Genomic DNA, 18479 nt, shown 5'->3' on the forward strand with positions numbered 1-18479 from the left:
TTGGGAACAGCACCATCAGGAATAAAGCTCTTACTGTCACCTCCGCTGACATTGTGGCTCATGACCCGCAGGGCACGTGGGGACCCTAGCTAGACAGTTCTGAGCGGCCCTGGCCCCGATGGTCCCTACGAACACGAAACCAAACCAAAAGGAAACACAACTTGGGTCAAGAGAGCAGCGCCAGAACTTCAAGGTATGAAGGAACAGAATGCCAGAACATGAAGGTGGCATTCGTACACACAGGCTGTTCTGCAAAATCACCACGCTCCAATTTTGGGAAGGAAGACGACAGAACTGTGGAAGAATTCATTCCCCCATGGCACTGGTTCAACACCTCAGGCTTCTCTGCTGAAAAGCCTCCTTATGTCGCTCTACTGGACGAGTACAGTAGAAAAGAAAGCCGAGGACAAAACCCAGCAGGCATGATCGGATTCTCTTCTCTCCTACAAAAGAAAAAACCCGATGGGTGGAGAGAAAAACTATCTCCACACTGGAAGACGGAGTAATGACAAAAATAAAGAGGCTTTGTCAAATATAACTCACTGTTTTCATTACTTAGCTTTGGCATCTCAGAGACGAAGGCTTTTTGTTACAACACATCGCAGATCATATAAGAAACCAACTTCACCTGTATGCGTGGCACGGAGGACATAGTCTGTTGGAATGTGTTCTGCAGCCAGAAAAACATTTTTGAGGGGCGGGGGAGGGGGAGGGCTAGGGGGCAGTTAAAGAGGAAGCAGCTAATGAGACAAACATTCCTAAAATTCAGAAACCTTGCTACTGAAATTAATTTTAGGTCTCCACATCAAGCGGGACACTTAGAGGCTTTACCGTCGGGGGTTAAGGGGTAGCAGAAAAAGGGAAGGTCAAATGACTCTTCCCCTCTCTATCATTTTAAGTTTGCAAACTCCGTGCTCTGCGTCTGTGGACTTTTGTAGACTCATTTTTCTCATTTGCCTGAGAAAAGATGTGTTATCTGAGTGGATACACACCAGGGGAGCTGGACACCCCAGCTTCACCCTGCCCTGCATGGAAATAGCGGACAACAGCGTGGAGGCCTCAGCAGGAGAGCAGAGGAGAGGCTCGCCTCCCAGAGCACGGCAAGGGTTTCACAAACCTCATCTCTGAAATACACGCACACACCATGATAATTCACCCTCCTCAGAAGAAAGCAGCTCCAAGACGTGCGCTCTGATTTGACCCCAACAAAAAGGGAATCGCCCCGGATGGGGTCCGTTGGTGACCGAGAGACACCCGCGGGAAACCGGGCGGGGTGACAAGGGAGCAGGACACAGGCCCTGCTGCATAGGTCAGTACCTGCCAGACTCCCGCGCCCTCCAGCCCGCCCCCGGGGAGTTTTGCCTGCGTTCTTCTGTCCCTCCACCCTTGACTGCCCACACCCATCCGTCCCGGACCAGCCCCGCCCGGGCGAACCCGGCACCACCCCTCGGAGCCCAGCCCCGCCCGTCGGAACCCAGCACCCTCCCAACCCAGCCCCGCTCGTCGGAACCCAGCACCCTGCAAACCCAAATTGTCGGAGCCCAGCCCCACCCGTTCGAACCTAGCCCCCTCCGAACCCAGCCCCGCCCGTCAGAACCCAGAACCCTGCAAACCCAGCATCCCCGCAGTCCGGCACCCTCCAGCCCAGCACCGTCGGAACCCAGACCCACGCGTTCCAACCCAGCCGCGTCGGAACCCGGCACCCGGCGAACCAGCGCCATCGGAACCCAGCAGCGTCCGAACCCCGCCCCTCCGCCCGCCCCTCGACCCCCGCCCCGGCCCCGGCCCCGCCCCGCCCCGGCGCGCAGGAGGTGAGGCGGCCCGGCGCGCGGCGGCCTGTCGGCGGCCGGCGCAGCAGCACCTAGCGGAGGCCGCCCGAGGTGCGGCGGCGCGGGCGCGCGGGGGCGGGCACGCGGGCGCGGGGGCGCGCACGGCGGGCGGGGCGGGGCGGGGCGCGCGGGCGGCGTGTGCGGGCGCTCGGGCGCACACCGGCCGGCGGGGCTGACGCGGGGCTGGCCGGCTGAGGCGGCCGAGGCGGCCGAGGAGCCCGGGAGCCCGAGGAGGCTGCGGAGCCCGCGGGGCGGCCGGGCGGAGGCGGCCGAGCGCGGGGCGGCGGGGCCCGCGGACCTGTGGGCGCGCGCGGTCCCACCCGGCCCGGCCCCGACCCCCGCGGCGGCGCGGGCCGAGGAGCGCGGCCGGGAGGATGTCGGCGGGCGGCCGCGACGAGGAGCGGCGGAAGCTGGCCGACATCATCCACCACTGGAACGCCAACCGGCTGGACCTGTTCGAGATCAGCCAGCCCACCGAGGTGAGCGTCCTTCCCCTCCCGGGGCCGCCCCTCCCCCTCCGCCGAGCCCCTCAGGCCGCCCCGCTCCCCGAACCCCGGCGGCGGCGCCCCCCCGCCCCCCCCCGCCCCCCCCCGCCGCCGACCCCGCCCCCGGGCCCCACTCTGCGCCCCGGGGCCCGGGTGGTGGCGGGGGGGGGGGGGGGAGATCCCCGCGCGGGGCCGGGCGCGGGTGCGGCGGCGTCACCTGTGCCGCGGGGGGCGGGGGGGTCGCGTGCCCCGCGGGGAACCGGGGGCGCGGTCGCGGGCCTGGCCGGGGGTTGGGGGCCGGGGGGGCGGGGCCGGGGGCGGGGTCGGCGGGCAGAACGCGGGGGGCGCGGGCCGGGCTCGGGGGGGGGGGGGGGGGTCGCGGGCCGGGCGCGGGGGTCGCGGGCCGAGAGGCCCTGCGGCGGGAGGCGGGCGTGACTTTACCGCGTTTCCCCCTGACTGCGGCGCGGGGTCCGCGGCGCTCCGGGCTGTGGGTAGCGCGGACCTTTGTCACTCGGGCGAGCATGTGACCGGCGGTGTTTTGCTCCAGTGGGTTTGCAAACTCGGGGGTTGCCAGCCGCGAGAGTAGAGTAAATATCAGGAAAGTTCTAATCGTGCGCATTTGCTGATAACGCGGCCCGGAATTGAACTCCCTTGGAAAGAAAGGCTTTCTCGCATTCGTCGCCGGCCTCCCAGGTTGAAGCCGGAGCGCCCCTCCCCCCGCCGGGCCGGGCCCCGGGGCGGGCGTCCGCGGTGACCCGGCGGGGCGGGGGCGGGGCCGGGCAGGGTCGCTCGGCGGCTCCCGGGCCTCGCCGGGGGGCGCCCAGCCCTGGGCGTGCTCCCGGGAAGAGGAGGAAGTCACACTCGCTCCTGGCCCAGGACAATGGCAGTTGTTTATGGCCGAGCGGCTGGAAGGCTTTCCAGGGTTTTTGCGGGCTGGGTTCGAGTCCCGCTCAGCCGGGACCGGAGGGGTCGTGCGGGTTAGGGTGGACGTGAACGCTTGCGGGCGAGTGCGGATCCCGGGCGTAGCCGTGCGGTGCACCTTGCACCGGGCGCCAGCACTCCGGGGGGACTGTTTTCCCAGCACCTAGCCTTGATTGGCTCCAACAGCCACTTCAGGGTCGGTGTTATTTGCTCCCACACCAGCCTTCAGGCGCCCATCGAGTGGGCACAGGTGAACATTGTCGTGAGCATTCTCTCCTGTCGCCGGACGCCAGTTCGTCCGTTTGAGTAACGTTGACGTTTCCGTGTTCAACCTCTTGGTCTTGTCTGCGGTGGAGGGATTTCTTCCGCCTTGCTGGGCAGAGCCATTCATCTCAGTCCTTGCTTGAATATTAATATGCATTGTGAGCTTCGCTTGCCAGTTTCCACCCTGGTAAGTTAGTCCTGATTCACAGCCCGTCCTCCCAAATGATTTTCACTTAGGTCCTAGGAGGCACACTGGTAACACGTACTCGTGTTCGTTCGTAGACTTACCAGCACGTCTTCTGAAAGGCGACGGACGGGCAAGAATTTGACTCTTCGTACGATGTTGTCTTTGAGAACAATGGGCTCATTTTTCTTCTCTCTGGTTAAAAAAATTCGGATGTAAAATATTTTCTTGGAACGTGGTTGTTTTGTTTTTCTGTATGAATGAATCTATTTATAATCGTGTTTTTTAGAGATTTCCCAAGTCTGGTTGAGAAAAGGAAGAGTTTTTCAATTTAGTAATAGATATTTCAGTTTACTGTTTGAGATTTTGAATTCAGTTGGCATGTTAAAAAACCTAAAGCAGAATCAGATTGTAGTTAATTGGTTTCAAAAAATTCCATTTTTAAGCACTCACTTGAAACTTTTTCTCTATTCTCTTAGAGATATTAGTAGTTACTAAAACTGGCCTGTCATTTGGAGAGGTACTTTTTATTTTCCATGGTTACTCTGAGGGTGAAAAGTGCCTCTGTAAGTGTCTTGAAGCAAAGCAAATTTGAAGGACTATTTTGGATCGTGGTCGTGAATTTCAGTTAGTTTTTTCTCCCCACTTATGCTTGGTCTCTTTTTAGAAATGATCCTCCAGAATTATATGGGAGAGCTTTTCATAACAAAGAAAATTGGCTTTTAAAAATGTCTTTGTGTTATTTACATTAGTTTTTTCATTCTCTAGAACCTCATTCATGCTTAATATTAAGTTTTTTGGGGAATCTTTGCATACTATTAAATTTATTCTGGCCTTGGAAGTTGACTTTCACATTTAACATGTTGTGTTTTTCATTATGATGCAGGTAAACTTTCATGTTAGTGTTTCTCTAAACCAATGTTTCAAGGCTCACGGGTTCCCATTGCTGTATCTAAACTCATATCTAGAAGTTTGTACCATCTGATGATGAATTGTTACTCTGTTTGGCCATCACAAATCATTTTCCTTAGTTTTCTACAAGAATGTAAGCACGATCTAGGCCTTTGTTATTTTCAATAAATATTAGGCAAATTTACTCCAGAATTTGACTTTAACAATGCGCTTTAAGCCTCCTTGTCTTTAAATATTTGGATAATCTTTCCATGTACGGATAGGAGAGTATAGTTGTGGTTTATTTTCTGTTGTTTGCTTTTCTGAGGAGGAGGGTACAGTGATCAGTATTTGTTATCAAATGTATAACTGTGTTAATCATCTGTGACTGGTGATTTCGGGCAATCCTGATAATCACTGATAATTCTGTGGCTTCTGTGTTTAGTAAATTGATAAACTTGGTGTCTGGATTACATTACTTTTTAAGAAAATCTGAGTACGTCCTAAAATCGACCTGGTTAATAAGTTTACTTTTTTCTTTCAGATTCACATTTATGTGTAAAAGGAGAGCTTCCACGCAAAAAGCAGGTCATATCTTACCGCATATTTTTCAACCCCTTCCTCACTTGGCTCCTAGATTCTTTTGGAATTTTAAAACGAGAGTTGATCTAAACTTAACGTTGATATTTTATCACTAGGAGATTGGTGTTAAGTTGAATTAAGGTCTTGATTCCTGTGGAAAACGATGGCTCCTAATAAAATCTTAAAGCTTTTTAGTCCTGTTCTTTTCTTAATATTGAGGCTTGCTTTCTTTTCGTGATTTCTTGCTACTTGTCCTGGTAGAACACTTCTTGCTCATCTTCACTTCTGCCTTCGCGGGAGAGGGCTTCTCTGGTTCCCCAGAGGTCTCCGTGTGGCTTGTGGCATTCTCTTGTTTAACTCATCCCAGTCTTGTCGTTCGTTGTAGCCCTTGGTTTGTGTTTCTCTTCCTGATTTCATGAGAGCAAGAGCTTAGGAATTTACTCTTGTGGAAAAGCAGCGGTGAATACGGCGTCCTCACCTTTACTCCTGACCAAACGTGGGGCATATGCATCTTAAAAACTGACTGCAATGTATTTGTTAGGCTTTTAAAGATTTATCTTTTCACGTGTTTCTCTTTTGCATAAACGTTACACCTAAATGCAAAAACTATTCTAGGCGGTGGACCCTTTTACTTCGTGAGGTGGTTCTTAAAGTCAGTTTTTTAAAAATAATTTATTGAGCTCATTGTCTTCTTTTTGCCCCGATGGGAAAAAATAATCTAGAATTTGCAGACACCCACATGTGCTTTGTTGAAGGTGAATGTGTCATATTTTAATATTCTGGTTAATCTGGGGAAGTAATGCGGTGATTCATGTTACCCAGAGGTGTGCGTAAAAAACAACTTCTGGTTTGTCAGCAGAGGTGGAGTAGGAAGTAGTGATAAGTTGCATAATTTATAGCTCCATCTATGTTCCAGACTGGTACTTAGGTTGGACCTATGCTGCATCATACCCCTGAACTGTATTTGAGACTGTTTTGAAAACAGCAGTTGGGTTGTTGAACATCGATACTTCAGAAGATCCCTTTTGTTGGTGACTAATACATAATGATACAGGCAGTGGCCGATGATGTGTTGGTAGTATTTATAGGCATCTCTGTCTTTTTTTTTTGACTTGGAACTCAGTGGTGGTTGTAACCTTTTTTTTTTTTTTTTAACCTTTCTTTCCTGTAATAACTGGTTGAGTTTTAGGTCTGTATGGGTGTGAGCCGGTCAGTCTGAGGTGAAACCCTTGTCTCACATCGTCTCACGTCTTAAATTGAAACCGCATCGAGCCCAGCTTCAATTTGCTCTCCTCTTGCCGATGAAAACTAATTTTAATTTCTGCAGTTTATAGACTTAATGGCAGGTAACTGTTGTAACTGGTCTTTTCTAGAACTGTCAAGTTTTGGTTGCGGTTAATAGCACAGCAGTGGAAGTGGCTCTGCCGTCTTCTTGAAAGAGTCAGAGTCACAGACGGTCAGGGCATGTACCAAGTTGGTGGGAAGCTGCAGAAGAGAAGGCTTGGTGTTGTGTCGTTAAGGATTTAATCGAGCAGTTGTGCGCCAAACGTTATTACCAGGCATTGGTGATTCTGTTTATAAACAGTTTTACCAGACTTGAGCTTAGGCATGAAGTCAGAAAATGCCAAAAAGTAATCCTAGCAATTATCGTGATGTAAATCTGTTTTCCTTTATTGTAAATGAAATGGATACGAATACTACTCATGGTACATAAAGCTAAACTGATCTCTTGAATAACTGAAAATTATTTTCAGGTTAGGTAAATTCTGTTGATTTTTGTTCAAAAGTTTGCCGTTTCTCTTATTTTCCTGGCCGATTGTAGTTAGGATATGCTCATTCACCTTGAAGAAGCCTAGGAGAGAGCTGAAGAATTGACCTACATGTACACTTGAGTTAGATTCTAAGCAGTTCGGCCACATCTCCCAGACCCATCAGCCAGGTCGGGGTGCACCCCCCGCCTGTTAGCTGCCACTGAGGGCTGGCGGACCTGAGAATCCATCGGTGGGCTTCTAGCTAGGATCCCCGTATGTATGAGTTGATGGCAAGTGTGGGCGTGTTGTCAAAGCTGGACCGTCTTTATGCATTACTGTGAATGAGCAGAAGCTTGTCTTAACATTTCCAGTCCTGCCTCGGGGCTAAATCAAGCAGGCCGAGGGCTAGCGAGGGGTTTCGGGAGGGCTTTCCTTTGCCCGTCTCGGTCATCTGGTCGAGGTTTGGTTCTAGCAACAATACAAATGTGAAACTTCACTCAGCATTTTGGCATATGTGATTGACCAAAATTGTGTTATAATTTAACTTAGGAAGTACATGTACTTTTTAAGGTGAAATAGCCCACGTCGAAGATATTTTCCTGATAGTTGACTCCAGAACGTAAGGATAATTTGAAGTTTCATACTTGCAAGTTTACAGGTGTGTGTCATGAATGAAATTATTTAGAGGAACTGAAATTGAGTAGCTTACTGTGACTGGAAAGTAGCCAAGACTTCTGTACTTTTGTTCAAAAAAAAATTTGGTGTCAAAGAAAATTACATTGCGTGGCCTACAGAAAATGACGTGAACTTCTGTTGCACTTGTTTGCAGGGTCATGTTTTTACGTTCATTTACACACAGCACGCTTTACTGTGGCGTGTGTGTGTGTGTGTGTGTGTGTGTGTGTGTGAGAGTGAGTGAGAGTGATGAAAATGCAGTTGCCATACAACATTATTAGTTTCAGGTATACAACATAGTGACCCAGCATTCGTACCCATTTACGGACATTAGGAGGAGATTCCACAATAAATCTGCCTACCACCTGTCACCGTTCAGAGTTGTTACGTGTTATTAACTAAAGTCCCTACGTTGTGCATGATATCTCCAGGTCGTATTTATCTTGTAAATGGAAGTTTGTACCTTTCACTCTCCTTCCCTTCTTTTGTCCCTCCTCCACCCCCTCTCGCCTCTGACAATTATTTTATGTATCTTTGAGTCTATTTCTATTTTTGTTGTCATTGGTGGTGTTTGTTAACGCTTTTCAGACTTCACATAAGTGGAGTCATACGGTATTTGTCTTTCTCTGACTTACTTAGCATAATACTCTCCAGGTCTATCCATGTTGTTGTAAATGGCAAGATTTTATTTTTTTTTAATGGCCGAGTAATAATCCATGGTGTATGTATACCACATCTTTATTCAAATTCATACATTGATGACCACTGAAGTTGCTTCCATATCTGGGCTGTAGTAAATAAGACTACAGTGAACAGAGGGGTGCCTGTATCTTTTTGAATTAGTCTCTTGGTTTTCTTTGGATAAATACCCACAAGTGGAGTTGCTGGATTGTATGGTGGGTAGTTCTATTTAAAAATTTTTGAGGAACCTCCGTACTGTTTTCCACAGTGGCTGCACCACTTTGCATTCCCACCAACAGTGCACGAGGGGTCCCTCTTCTCCGCATCCTCACCAACAGCTGTTATTTCTTGTCTCTTGGGTAACGGCCACCCTAACAGGTGTGAAGTGTAGCTTCTTGGGGTTTTGCTTTGCGTTTTCCTGATGAGGACTAATGTTGAGCATCTTTTCATGCACGTGTTGGCCTTCTGTATGTCTTCTTTTGAAAAATGTCCATTCACAATTTCTGCCCATTTTTTAAAAATGTTTATTTATTTTGAGAGAGAGAGAGTGCACGAGTGGGGAGGGGCAGAGAGGAGAGAGAAAATATCTTAATCAGGGTCGGCGCTGGCCGCCGCGCTGGCCACGCAGAGCCCGATATGGGGCTCGAACTCACAGACCCTGATCAGGATCATGACCTGAGCCGAAATCAAGAGTCGGACGCTTAACCGACTGAGCCACCCAGGTGCCCCCAGATAAAAAAAAAATCTCTGCCTATTTTTTAATTGATTTTTTTCTTTCACTATTGCATTGTGTGAACTCTTTGTTTGGGTATATGTGATATGTGGTTTGCAAGTATTTTCTCCCATTGTGTACATTACCCCCCCCCCCCCTTTTTTTTGGATGGTTTCCTTTGCTCTGCCGAATCTTTTTAATTTGATGTAGTTTTATTCATTTATTTTTGCTTTTGTTGCCCTTGTCTGAAGAAACAAATCCAAACAGATATTGCTCAGACCAGGATCCAAGAATTTACTGCCTGAGTTTTCTTACAGGAGTTTTATAGTCTCCCATCTTATAGATAAGTTTTTATTGATCCATTTTGAATTTATTTTTGTATATGGTAAAAGAAAGTGGTCCGGTTGGTTTCATTTTTTGGTATGTACTTGTACAGTTTTCCCAACACCATTTATTGAAGAGACTGTTTTTTCTGGGTTGTATAATTCTTTTTCCTTTGGTGAAGATTAATTGGCTGTATAAATGTGGGTTTATTTCTGAATTCTCTGTTCTGTTCCATTGATCTGTGTGTCTGTTTTTGTGCCAGTGCCATACTGTTTTGGCAGCTTCATAGGTAGAGTTTGAAACCAGGGAGCATGATACCTCCAGTCTCGTTCTTCCTTCTCAAGATTGCTTTGACTGTTTGGGGTCTTTGGTGGTTCCATAGAAATTTAAGAATTATTCTAGTTTTGTGAAAAATACCTTGAGTATTTTGATAGGGATTGCATTGAATCTATAGATTGCTTTGGGTAGTATGGACGTTTTAACCATATTCTTCCCTCAGGTTGGGAACCCTTCCATTGGAAGAATATTCTTCCAACCAGTGGGCATGATATATCTTTTCATTTGTGTTGTCTTTCGTTTCTTTCATCAGTGTCTGTAGTTATAAGTGTATAGGTCTTTCTCCTCATCAGCGTCTGTAGCTATAAGTGTATAGGTCTTTCTCCTCCTTGCCTAAATTTATACCTAGGTATTTTATTATTTTTGGTGCAATTGTGCCTGGGATTGTTTTCTTAATCTCTCTTTTGAAGTCCATTAATGGTGCATAGAAATGCAACAGATGTTTGTGTATTTGTGTCCTGCAACTTTACCGAATACATTTATTGCAATAGGATTCAAATAGTATGATGAATAAAAATGGAGAGAGTGTGCGTCCTCGTTTCGTTCCTGATCTTAGAAGAAAAACTTTTGGCTTTTCACAGTTAAGGATATTAGTTGTGGGTATGTTATATGTGGCCTTTATTATATTGAAGTACGTTTCCTCCATGTTGGGAGTTGCTTTTTAAATGTTGTCGTGGCATTATCGTTAAGAGAGAACCGTATGGAACATACGTGAGTAATAATTCTGCCAGGACAAGAGGAGTAAACTGGAATTGTCTGCGTTAACTCTAGGTGTGAACGAGATGAATTTGCTTAAACTTTTTTCAGTTTCTGACGTTTCAAACTTCCTTAAGTTTATTATTGCTGCTAGTGCCCAGTTGACCTAGGCAGAACGGACAAGACCATTTTTATAGAATATCAGATATTTTCTTTGTGTTTTCTAATTTTTTTAAATATTTATTCATTTTTGAGAGACAAAGACAGAGTGTGAGTGGGGGAGGGGCAGAGAGTGAGAGGGAGACACCTAATCCGCAACAGGCTCCAGGCTCTGAGCTGTCGGCACAGAGCCCGACGCAGGACTCGAACTCCCGGACCACGAGATCACGACCTGAGCTGCAGTCGGATGCTCCACGCCTGAGCTACCCAGGCGCCCCTTTCTTTGTGTTTTTGAAGCCATCCTCCATTTTGGGAGCCAGAAGCACACCGCCAGGGGCAGAGCGCTGCTGAGTGTAGCTTCTCACCATCCGTGCTGACAAGGGCATGACGGGTAGAAGTCTTGTCTTGCTTTCTAAAATTTCATCTGAGAGTCTTACTGTTTATGTAGTAAAAGACGGTTTGACTCCTAAAACGAAGACCCGTGAAAAAATGCTCATTCGTTAGTCTTGTTTGGGTGTTTATTGGTTCGGAGCAGCCCAGCTAGCTTGTTATGTTCAGAATTGTAGCTTATTGTTCTCCGTTGCTTGATTCCGTACATGTTTTGCTAATAGAAGATTAGATTTTTGCTTTTTCCAAATGTAAACTGTTGTTCCTTGTAAGAATGTACTTTCTCTTTACTCTTGTTTGCTATGAGTGGTACTTTCCATGGTGACCTACTTACTATTCTTTTCATTTCCTGATTTTTATGAGAGAACCAATAAAATTTGTCTTATAATTTCTTTTTGTGCCCTGTTATCAGTCACGGTTTTGGTGCTGAGACTTCAGATTGTCCATTTTTCCCGTTGCTTTGAATCTGGTTCCATATGTTGAGAAAACGAGGAGGGAGCAAAAATGCAAATACTGTCGGATACAGTCAAATATTTAAAAACCATTGTATTCTTAAACCGTGTGACTTCTGTGTACGTGTTTGGTATAAAGCCTGTGCATGGGGAAGATGTCTTTCAAACATGTTATTTTTATGTATTATCTGATGACTTTCTGAGTGCAGCCGACTTCTAGACCAGTGCTTGTAACCAGTACCGTGATTTTACGTGAGCTTTCTAATGAGTTTTTAGGCTACATTACATTTTCACTTTAATGAATTTTTGTATTGGCAAAAACTTGGGGTGACTTTTGGGGTGATTGTTTTTAAGAGACATGGGTGATAAGAGAATCAGTTATATGAAGGTTTTTGGTTTGAGCCTAAGTATTTCAATTTCTGCTGCTCATTCTTCTTTTCAAGATCCTTTAAAAATATTTTTTATGTTCTGTTACATTAGAGTTTGTCTGTCTTGTTCTTTGAATGTATCTTTTACCCACGCATGGTTTTGTTGTCGCGCATTGACCGTTTAGGAAATACTGGTTCACTGACTTAGGTGGATTTTCTGAGTGTTGACACGTTTCTTTAAACAGTATCAAAATATCACATTTGTTAATACTACGGTGGATCAGAAAAAAGTCAACTTCCTACCAAAGCTCAGATTTTATAGTTGGCAGCCCTTGGAGGGCCAGGCCTGCTCGTCCACGTGTGAGGAAGTGCTTGCCAGACGCGCAGGCCCCTGTAGATGCGGCTCGTCGGTCACCGTTGCACGTGAAAGCGTGAGCCCGTGGAAAAATGGGCTCGGTCTGCTCACGACTTGGGCAGGTCCCAGGTGCTCTTTCTTGAGAGCTCCATGACACTTGGGGTGTGGCCCACGGAGAGTTTTTCCTGGCGTGGGGCACAGGTTATTGAACCAACGTGTGCTCGGGAGTCAGATGTTCATAAAAGTAGTCATTTTTTTCTGTTTTATCAAAGACACTCGTCAGTGAAACCGCACCCCCATTTTTGAAGTGTGAATTCATAGCCAGGATAAATTCATTGACTTAGTACAGTTCGATGCTGCTGCCTTGATTTGTGCTAAGGGGCCATCAGTCTGACCCGTCATTGCTTTGAGCATTAGCGCAGGTGCCGACACAATGACGGCGGCTGATGCTAAATACGGGATTCATGTGAACACGTTTTGACTCTGTGGTTGACTGGAAGGGATCTGAGGGAAGCCCGGGGACTCCTAGACTGTGGTTTGTGAGCTCTGCCCTACAATACTTAGTCTTAGGGATTTTGGTTTGTATTTGAATTTTGGTTTGTATTTGAAGGTAGACGTTAAAGCCTTCACGGTAAACATTCATGGTATTTTCCAACTATGGCTCTAAAATTAACACACGTCTCATTTAAAATGTGAATGTCGCTCAGTATGATGGAAGGGTGGATTTCCACATGTATTTTTTTTTGCAGTTCTTATATATCTGATTGTTTTCTATGTGAGTACCTATTTTAAGTTTTACTTGTCAGTAATAAGATGCCAGAATTTATGTTTTTGTTATTGAAAATACCATCGCATGACTGAGCTACAGGCCACTCCCACCCACAGGTCAGTTCCCGGTTCAGAGAACAGCGCGGGCTAACGTATTCCAAGTTTTAGGGTGGGCGGATGGGTTGCTCAGTGTGGGCTTATGTCTTCTGGCACTTGTGTGTCCTTTCTTTCTCTCCTTCCCACATTCAAAGTCTGAATCATGCCAACCATTGACTCGGTAAGGATGTTTCTTTACTACTGTTTTCCCTTAGTTTTAGTGTATTTCCTGAGATACAGATAAGCGTACAAGCACAGAGAGATAGTAATCATATTCTAAAACCTGCCACGCACAATACGGAATTTTCAGACTTCAAAGTAATATGTAAGTATATGACTTTTAAAAAATGCGTGTGGTAAAAACAATATTAGAATATTGAATTTATGTTTAAGATTACCAACACTGAAGATTAATTTATTTACTCGGTGGCAACTCGTTTTGCAACAGATATATTGTGTTATTAACATACTGCTAGGTGTAAATTCACTTTGATTTTTTGGTGACCATTTCCTTTTTATAAAAAGCATGACTAAATTATTTTGATTATAATTATTTTTGACCACTTAATGAAATGTATTTATCAGTATACATATTGTTTTAATTTATCAGGGTAATAAAATACAGATAAGAAATCCTATTTGCTGAATAAGTGAATTTGTAAATAATTCCTTTGTCGATCAACTAAGCTTCTGCTCATTCAAGATGTGGAGCTTGCCTGGGGTACCATGGACAGTGTTTTTACAGTTAACGTTTAGGACCTCAACTATTTAAAAATGTGTTTTTAATTCAAGTTTGGCAAAGGTGGCCTTGTTGAGTTCTTGGTATAGTTAATGTGTTTTTGTACTAAATTTGCTGATTTCAGTTTTTAAAAATTATTTTCTTATTACCTTCAGAAAATTGTTATCTTGGGAATATCAAGGACAGTAAAATTAAGACCAGCCAATCTGGGAAAGCGTTAGAAAACATTCGTGATGTTTTTTTGTGGTTTATTTTTGAAGTATATTCTTGAAAACATAGTTTTAGAAGTAGTTTATGCATTTACTTCACTGTAGTAAGATTATGTGTTTAAAAATACTTGTTTTTTTATGAGAGTGGTATGCGTGTTTTAGAATATTTGGAAAATGCTTGAAGTGTGCGTGTATGTTTGTTTATCTGTGTTTATTAATTATTTGCATTTTTAGTACTGAATCATATTTCTTAACCAGCCATTTGGCTGTCAGGAATACAGTTTTTGAAAGCTACCTAGGTTATTCTGATAACTGTTAATACTTAACATTTTATAGGGGTGACTGGGGCGCTCGATTGGTTAAGCATCCAACTGTTGCTGTCTGCTCAGGTCATGATCTCACGGTTCGTGGGATCGAGCCCCATGTCAGACTCTGCACTGATGGCAGAGCCTGTTTGGGATTCTCTCTCTCTTTCTCTCTCTCCCTCTCTCTCTCTCTCTCCCTCTCTCTCTCTCTCTCCCTTTCCCTCTCTCTCTCTCTCTCTCAAAATGCTTAGTGGATCTACAGAGGAATTGGTTATAAATTCAATTGTTCAGCAAATAAGACTTCTTGTGTATTTTATTAAAAAAATATGTTTACTAATAAATGCTTTGTATGTATTATCTTCAGTTCTTAGAGCAATCCTGTGAGGTAGGTGCTTTTCCTGTTCTTGTTTTTGGATGAAAAGACCAAGGCACAGGGAGATGAGATCACTTGCTCAAGGGTATGCAGCTAGGGAGCTGAGGAGCAGTGCTTTGAACCCTGGTATTTTGAACCCTCTCCTAAGTACTGTGTGTGTAGAAATCAAAAATTTAACATTACTGCAATGAAAGCAGTGTTTGGGAGTTTTATAGGAAAATAATTTATCAATAGGATAATTGAGGGGCGCCTGGCTGGCTCATTCGGAAGAGCTTGTGGCTCTTGATCTTGGGGTTGTGCGTTTGAGCCCCACATTGAGTGTAGAGATTACCTAAAAATCAAATATTAAAGAAAATAATAAAAATAGGATAAATCAGAGTTTGGCTTTTCGGAAAAAAGCACAAGTGTGGTATAAGGAACCCCTTTCTCTTTTATTTGTTATGCGTTATGTGCATTTATATATGTGTTTTTATATATTGCATACTTGAGCGTATTGACTTTCTACAGCTCTGTCACTTTGTCTTCGAGACGGTAGCCAGCGTGGCGCAAGACGTGTTTGACTGGGAGACGAACCTTGGGTCTTGCCAGGCAGCCAGCAGTCTGAGTGTGAGTGAAGGGTGTGAGGGAGTTTTGATGGCTTCGCTGACGGCTCTCCTAAGCCGGAGAGAAATAAAGGCAAGGCCTCCCCAGGGTTCTGGCACTGCTGTGTTCAGACCCTTTTCTGACCGCAGGGCTGTGGTTTTGAGTTTGCTCTTCGTCCCTTTCTCTCTCGATGCGCTTTCCTCTCGGTGCTGTGTTCCTCGGGTTTGCCTTGGTGTTGCCTCAGCCCTTTCCTGGTTGGGCTTCAGGGTAAAGCCACAAAGGAACCTTGTCTGTGGTCGTCACTGTTGGGGCTCAGTGAATCTAATTTCATAAAGGTTTGTTTACGTATTAACTAGTAGTTTTCCCCCAGGTAATAATGTTTGAATTTCAGTGGTTTTCTAGGGATCATTCCTTGATGGTTCTAACGGTTCTAACTAACATCTACTGAGCAAGTATTTGCCATTCTCATACCAGAAGGGGGAGTTTCAGATACAGTAGCAGGTGCAGTAGGGACGATGCAGCGGCCTTCGTACACGGACAGACTCACTTCTCTGGTCACAAGCCTGTGTTTTCTCACGTGGAGGAAGTTCGGGTGGAAAATGAAGTATGCTTTTATGACTCAAGGATTCTGAACAACTGATTGTAAGTTATATAATTTACGCACATACATTATACATGTATGTGTAATTGACACATGTTAGCATGTAATTTTGGGACAGCAAACTAGGCGTTGTCTCTAGACAAGTGTTGTAGGAGGATTAGACGCTTGCCCCTTCAGGTTTTCCCTGTCTTGTGTTCCAGCATAAATGTAATTTAACTGAACAAAGTTGTTAGTTTTATAATCAAGTGGCAACGAAACCACCAAATGCCACTTGTTTTGGTTTGCGCGGCTTCTGAACAGGTTTCAAGTGCTTCAGAGATGTTTTCATTTTATTTTATTTTTTGAAGTTTATTTAGTTATTTTGAGAGGGGGACAAAGGGCACCTGTGTGGCGTGTGCAGGGGAGGGGCAGAGGGGGCGGGAGAGAGAGAATCCCAAGCAGGCTCTGTGTTGTCAGTGCAGAGCCTGACGGGGGCTTGAATCCACGAACCGTGAGATCATGACCTGCGCCAAAATCAAGAGTTGGACACTTAATTGACTGAGCCACCCAGGCGCCCCAGGAATGTTTACATTTTATTAGTGTAATGACATTGTTAGACATTTTATCTTTAGTACATAATTATAAATGCATGTAATTGCTATCACTAGCTTGATTGCTGAGAACCATTGCACATTTTACATTAAATAGTAACAAAATTGTTTGCTTCTATGAACTTCTGACTGAGCAAAAATTTTGGAAATAGTTATACACCTATATCACTGGCCAAATGACATGAAAAATTGCTTTTGTGGTGTGTTTTTGGTTTTTGACTTTGCTTTTTTTTTTTTAAGAGGGGCAGAGGAAGGAAGGGAGGGAGGAAGGGAGAGAGAGAGAGAGAGACAGAGAGAGAGAGAGAGAGGGAGGGACGGAGGGAGAGAGTCCTAAGCAGAGGAGTCCGACGCTGGGCTTGATCTCACAACCCTGGGATCATGACCTGAACCAAAATCAAGAGTCTGAGGCCTAACCAACCAGCTGAGCCACCCAGGTGCCCCTGTTTTCATTTGTCTTTTTAGTGTGGCTTAGCCTTGTGATGGACATTTAGACATTTCTTTTGGATTTATCTTAGGCTAATACGGCACTTACTCAGATCAATAGTTATGGAGGGCCTGCTGGGTTTTGGCCTGGGCAGAGACTGGACCTACAGACGTGAGATGATGAAGTGGTCTGAGGTCTAAGGAGTTGTGGTGCCATAGCAGAGCCAACAGTCTGGGCCCGAGATTGAATCCTGGCTTTTCCACTCAGTAAACGTGTTCCTCTCTGCCTCTGTTTCCAAGGTCACTCATGTAGGAGTTACCTTCTGTGGGCCAGTCACCGTAAGTGCCGAGCACGTAGAACTTCGTGGACGCACGGTTCTTTTCTCAGATAGCTCCTGTTCTTGTATGGAAGATGGCTTGAAAAAAAAAATGGCAGTAACAGGGTAGGTGCTCTGTTTGGATGGTGGGACCAGGGACATCCTTATAGACCGTCGAGATGAGCCTTTAGATGATAAAGACTTTCCTGGGATTTTCCATGTGGGTAAGGGGGAGAGCATTATTCATTCAGCAAATATGTATCATCTGGTACCTGTTGTAAGTGCAAGAGGCTTACTTGTCAGGAGAACCTTTTCTGCAGGGGCGAGGAGAGTGCACAACCAAACAGAGAGTAGCGAGCTCTGGTCTGTAAGGCCAGAGTAACTGCTTTCCTAGATTCCTCATCAGCAGAGTTTAACTGAACCCATTTTAGGAAATGCTTATTCTGAATTCGGAAGAATTTGTAGGAACTAGACGGAGAAAAAAGGTAGCACACTTATTTTAAAATAATTCAGTCTGAAAAAACCACTCATTCTGGTTGAATTCGCACGCATGCCTTGCGCGTCTAAGCACGCCTGTGACCTGCAGATCGCCTTGTTCCTCCGCACTCACTGCTCTGTCCTGAAGGAGGCTTCCAGGTCATGCTTGTGTTCTCGGCCTCGGCTTGACCACGCGGCTGGCTTTCGCTAGCGACACAAGCCACTCTGAGCCCACGCTTTAAGTCCCACGTCCCAGGCTGGGGCTAATTCTTTGAACTTTGGTACCGGAATGAAGACTACTACAACAGCCCGGCTACCCACACACTGATACGTTATGCCGGAGAAGTGAAACTTTGTTGCTGTAAGCCGCCGAGATGGCGTGTTCGTTTGTTTTCCCTGCATAACGTGGTGACTGGTGACTGGACTATTGTGCGTGTTTGTGTGTGTGTCCTTGTGTGTCTGGAGGCCACTTTCTTACATGCCTTGTTAGCCAAGTTAGGAAGGTTCCCCATGAAACAGTATGATGAAGTCTGCCGTTCGGCAAGACCTCCCTGGTAGCAGTCTGTGGAGTGTAGGGAGGGCAGGCTTGGAGGCAGGAGACCTGCAGGTTATCTGGCCCTTGTTTTTTGCGAGATAAAGCCCGAACTAAGGCTGCACAGCTCACATGGAAGGAGGGAATGAGAGTGCAGGGAGAAGTGCCGGGATTTGGAGGGTGATGAGGAGATTGAGCGAAAAGAAAGTCCAGGCTAATCCCAGGTCCGAACTTGGCTACCTACACGGGTGGCAGTACCCTTAACCAGAATTAAAAAAAAAAAAAAAAAAAAAAAAAAAAAAAAAAAAAATTACATGTGGTAGATTAGATCTGGGCGGGAAAGAAGAAGTTGTCTTTGAGAGCGTTTGAATTTGAGGTACTTGTGAGTTTCCAGGTAGAAGTTTCCTGCCTGGAC

The 18479-nt window shown here is 45.8% G+C and overlaps 1 protein-coding gene across 1 annotated transcript in view; it reads left to right on the forward strand.

Moving 5' to 3' along the window:
- Positions 1-2203: 2203 nt before the first annotated feature.
- The window catches only part of AFDN (afadin, adherens junction formation factor), a 139040-nt gene continuing 122764 nt past the window's right edge, over positions 2204-18479 (forward strand). The window contains 1 exon segment of the mRNA XM_042987541.1: positions 2204-2308. Within this exon segment, the coding sequence (XP_042843475.1) occupies positions 2204-2308 (105 nt within the window).

This window comes from Panthera tigris, chromosome B2 (assembly GCF_018350195.1).
Source record: "Panthera tigris isolate Pti1 chromosome B2, P.tigris_Pti1_mat1.1, whole genome shotgun sequence".
Lineage (NCBI taxonomy): Eukaryota > Metazoa > Chordata > Mammalia > Carnivora > Felidae > Panthera > Panthera tigris.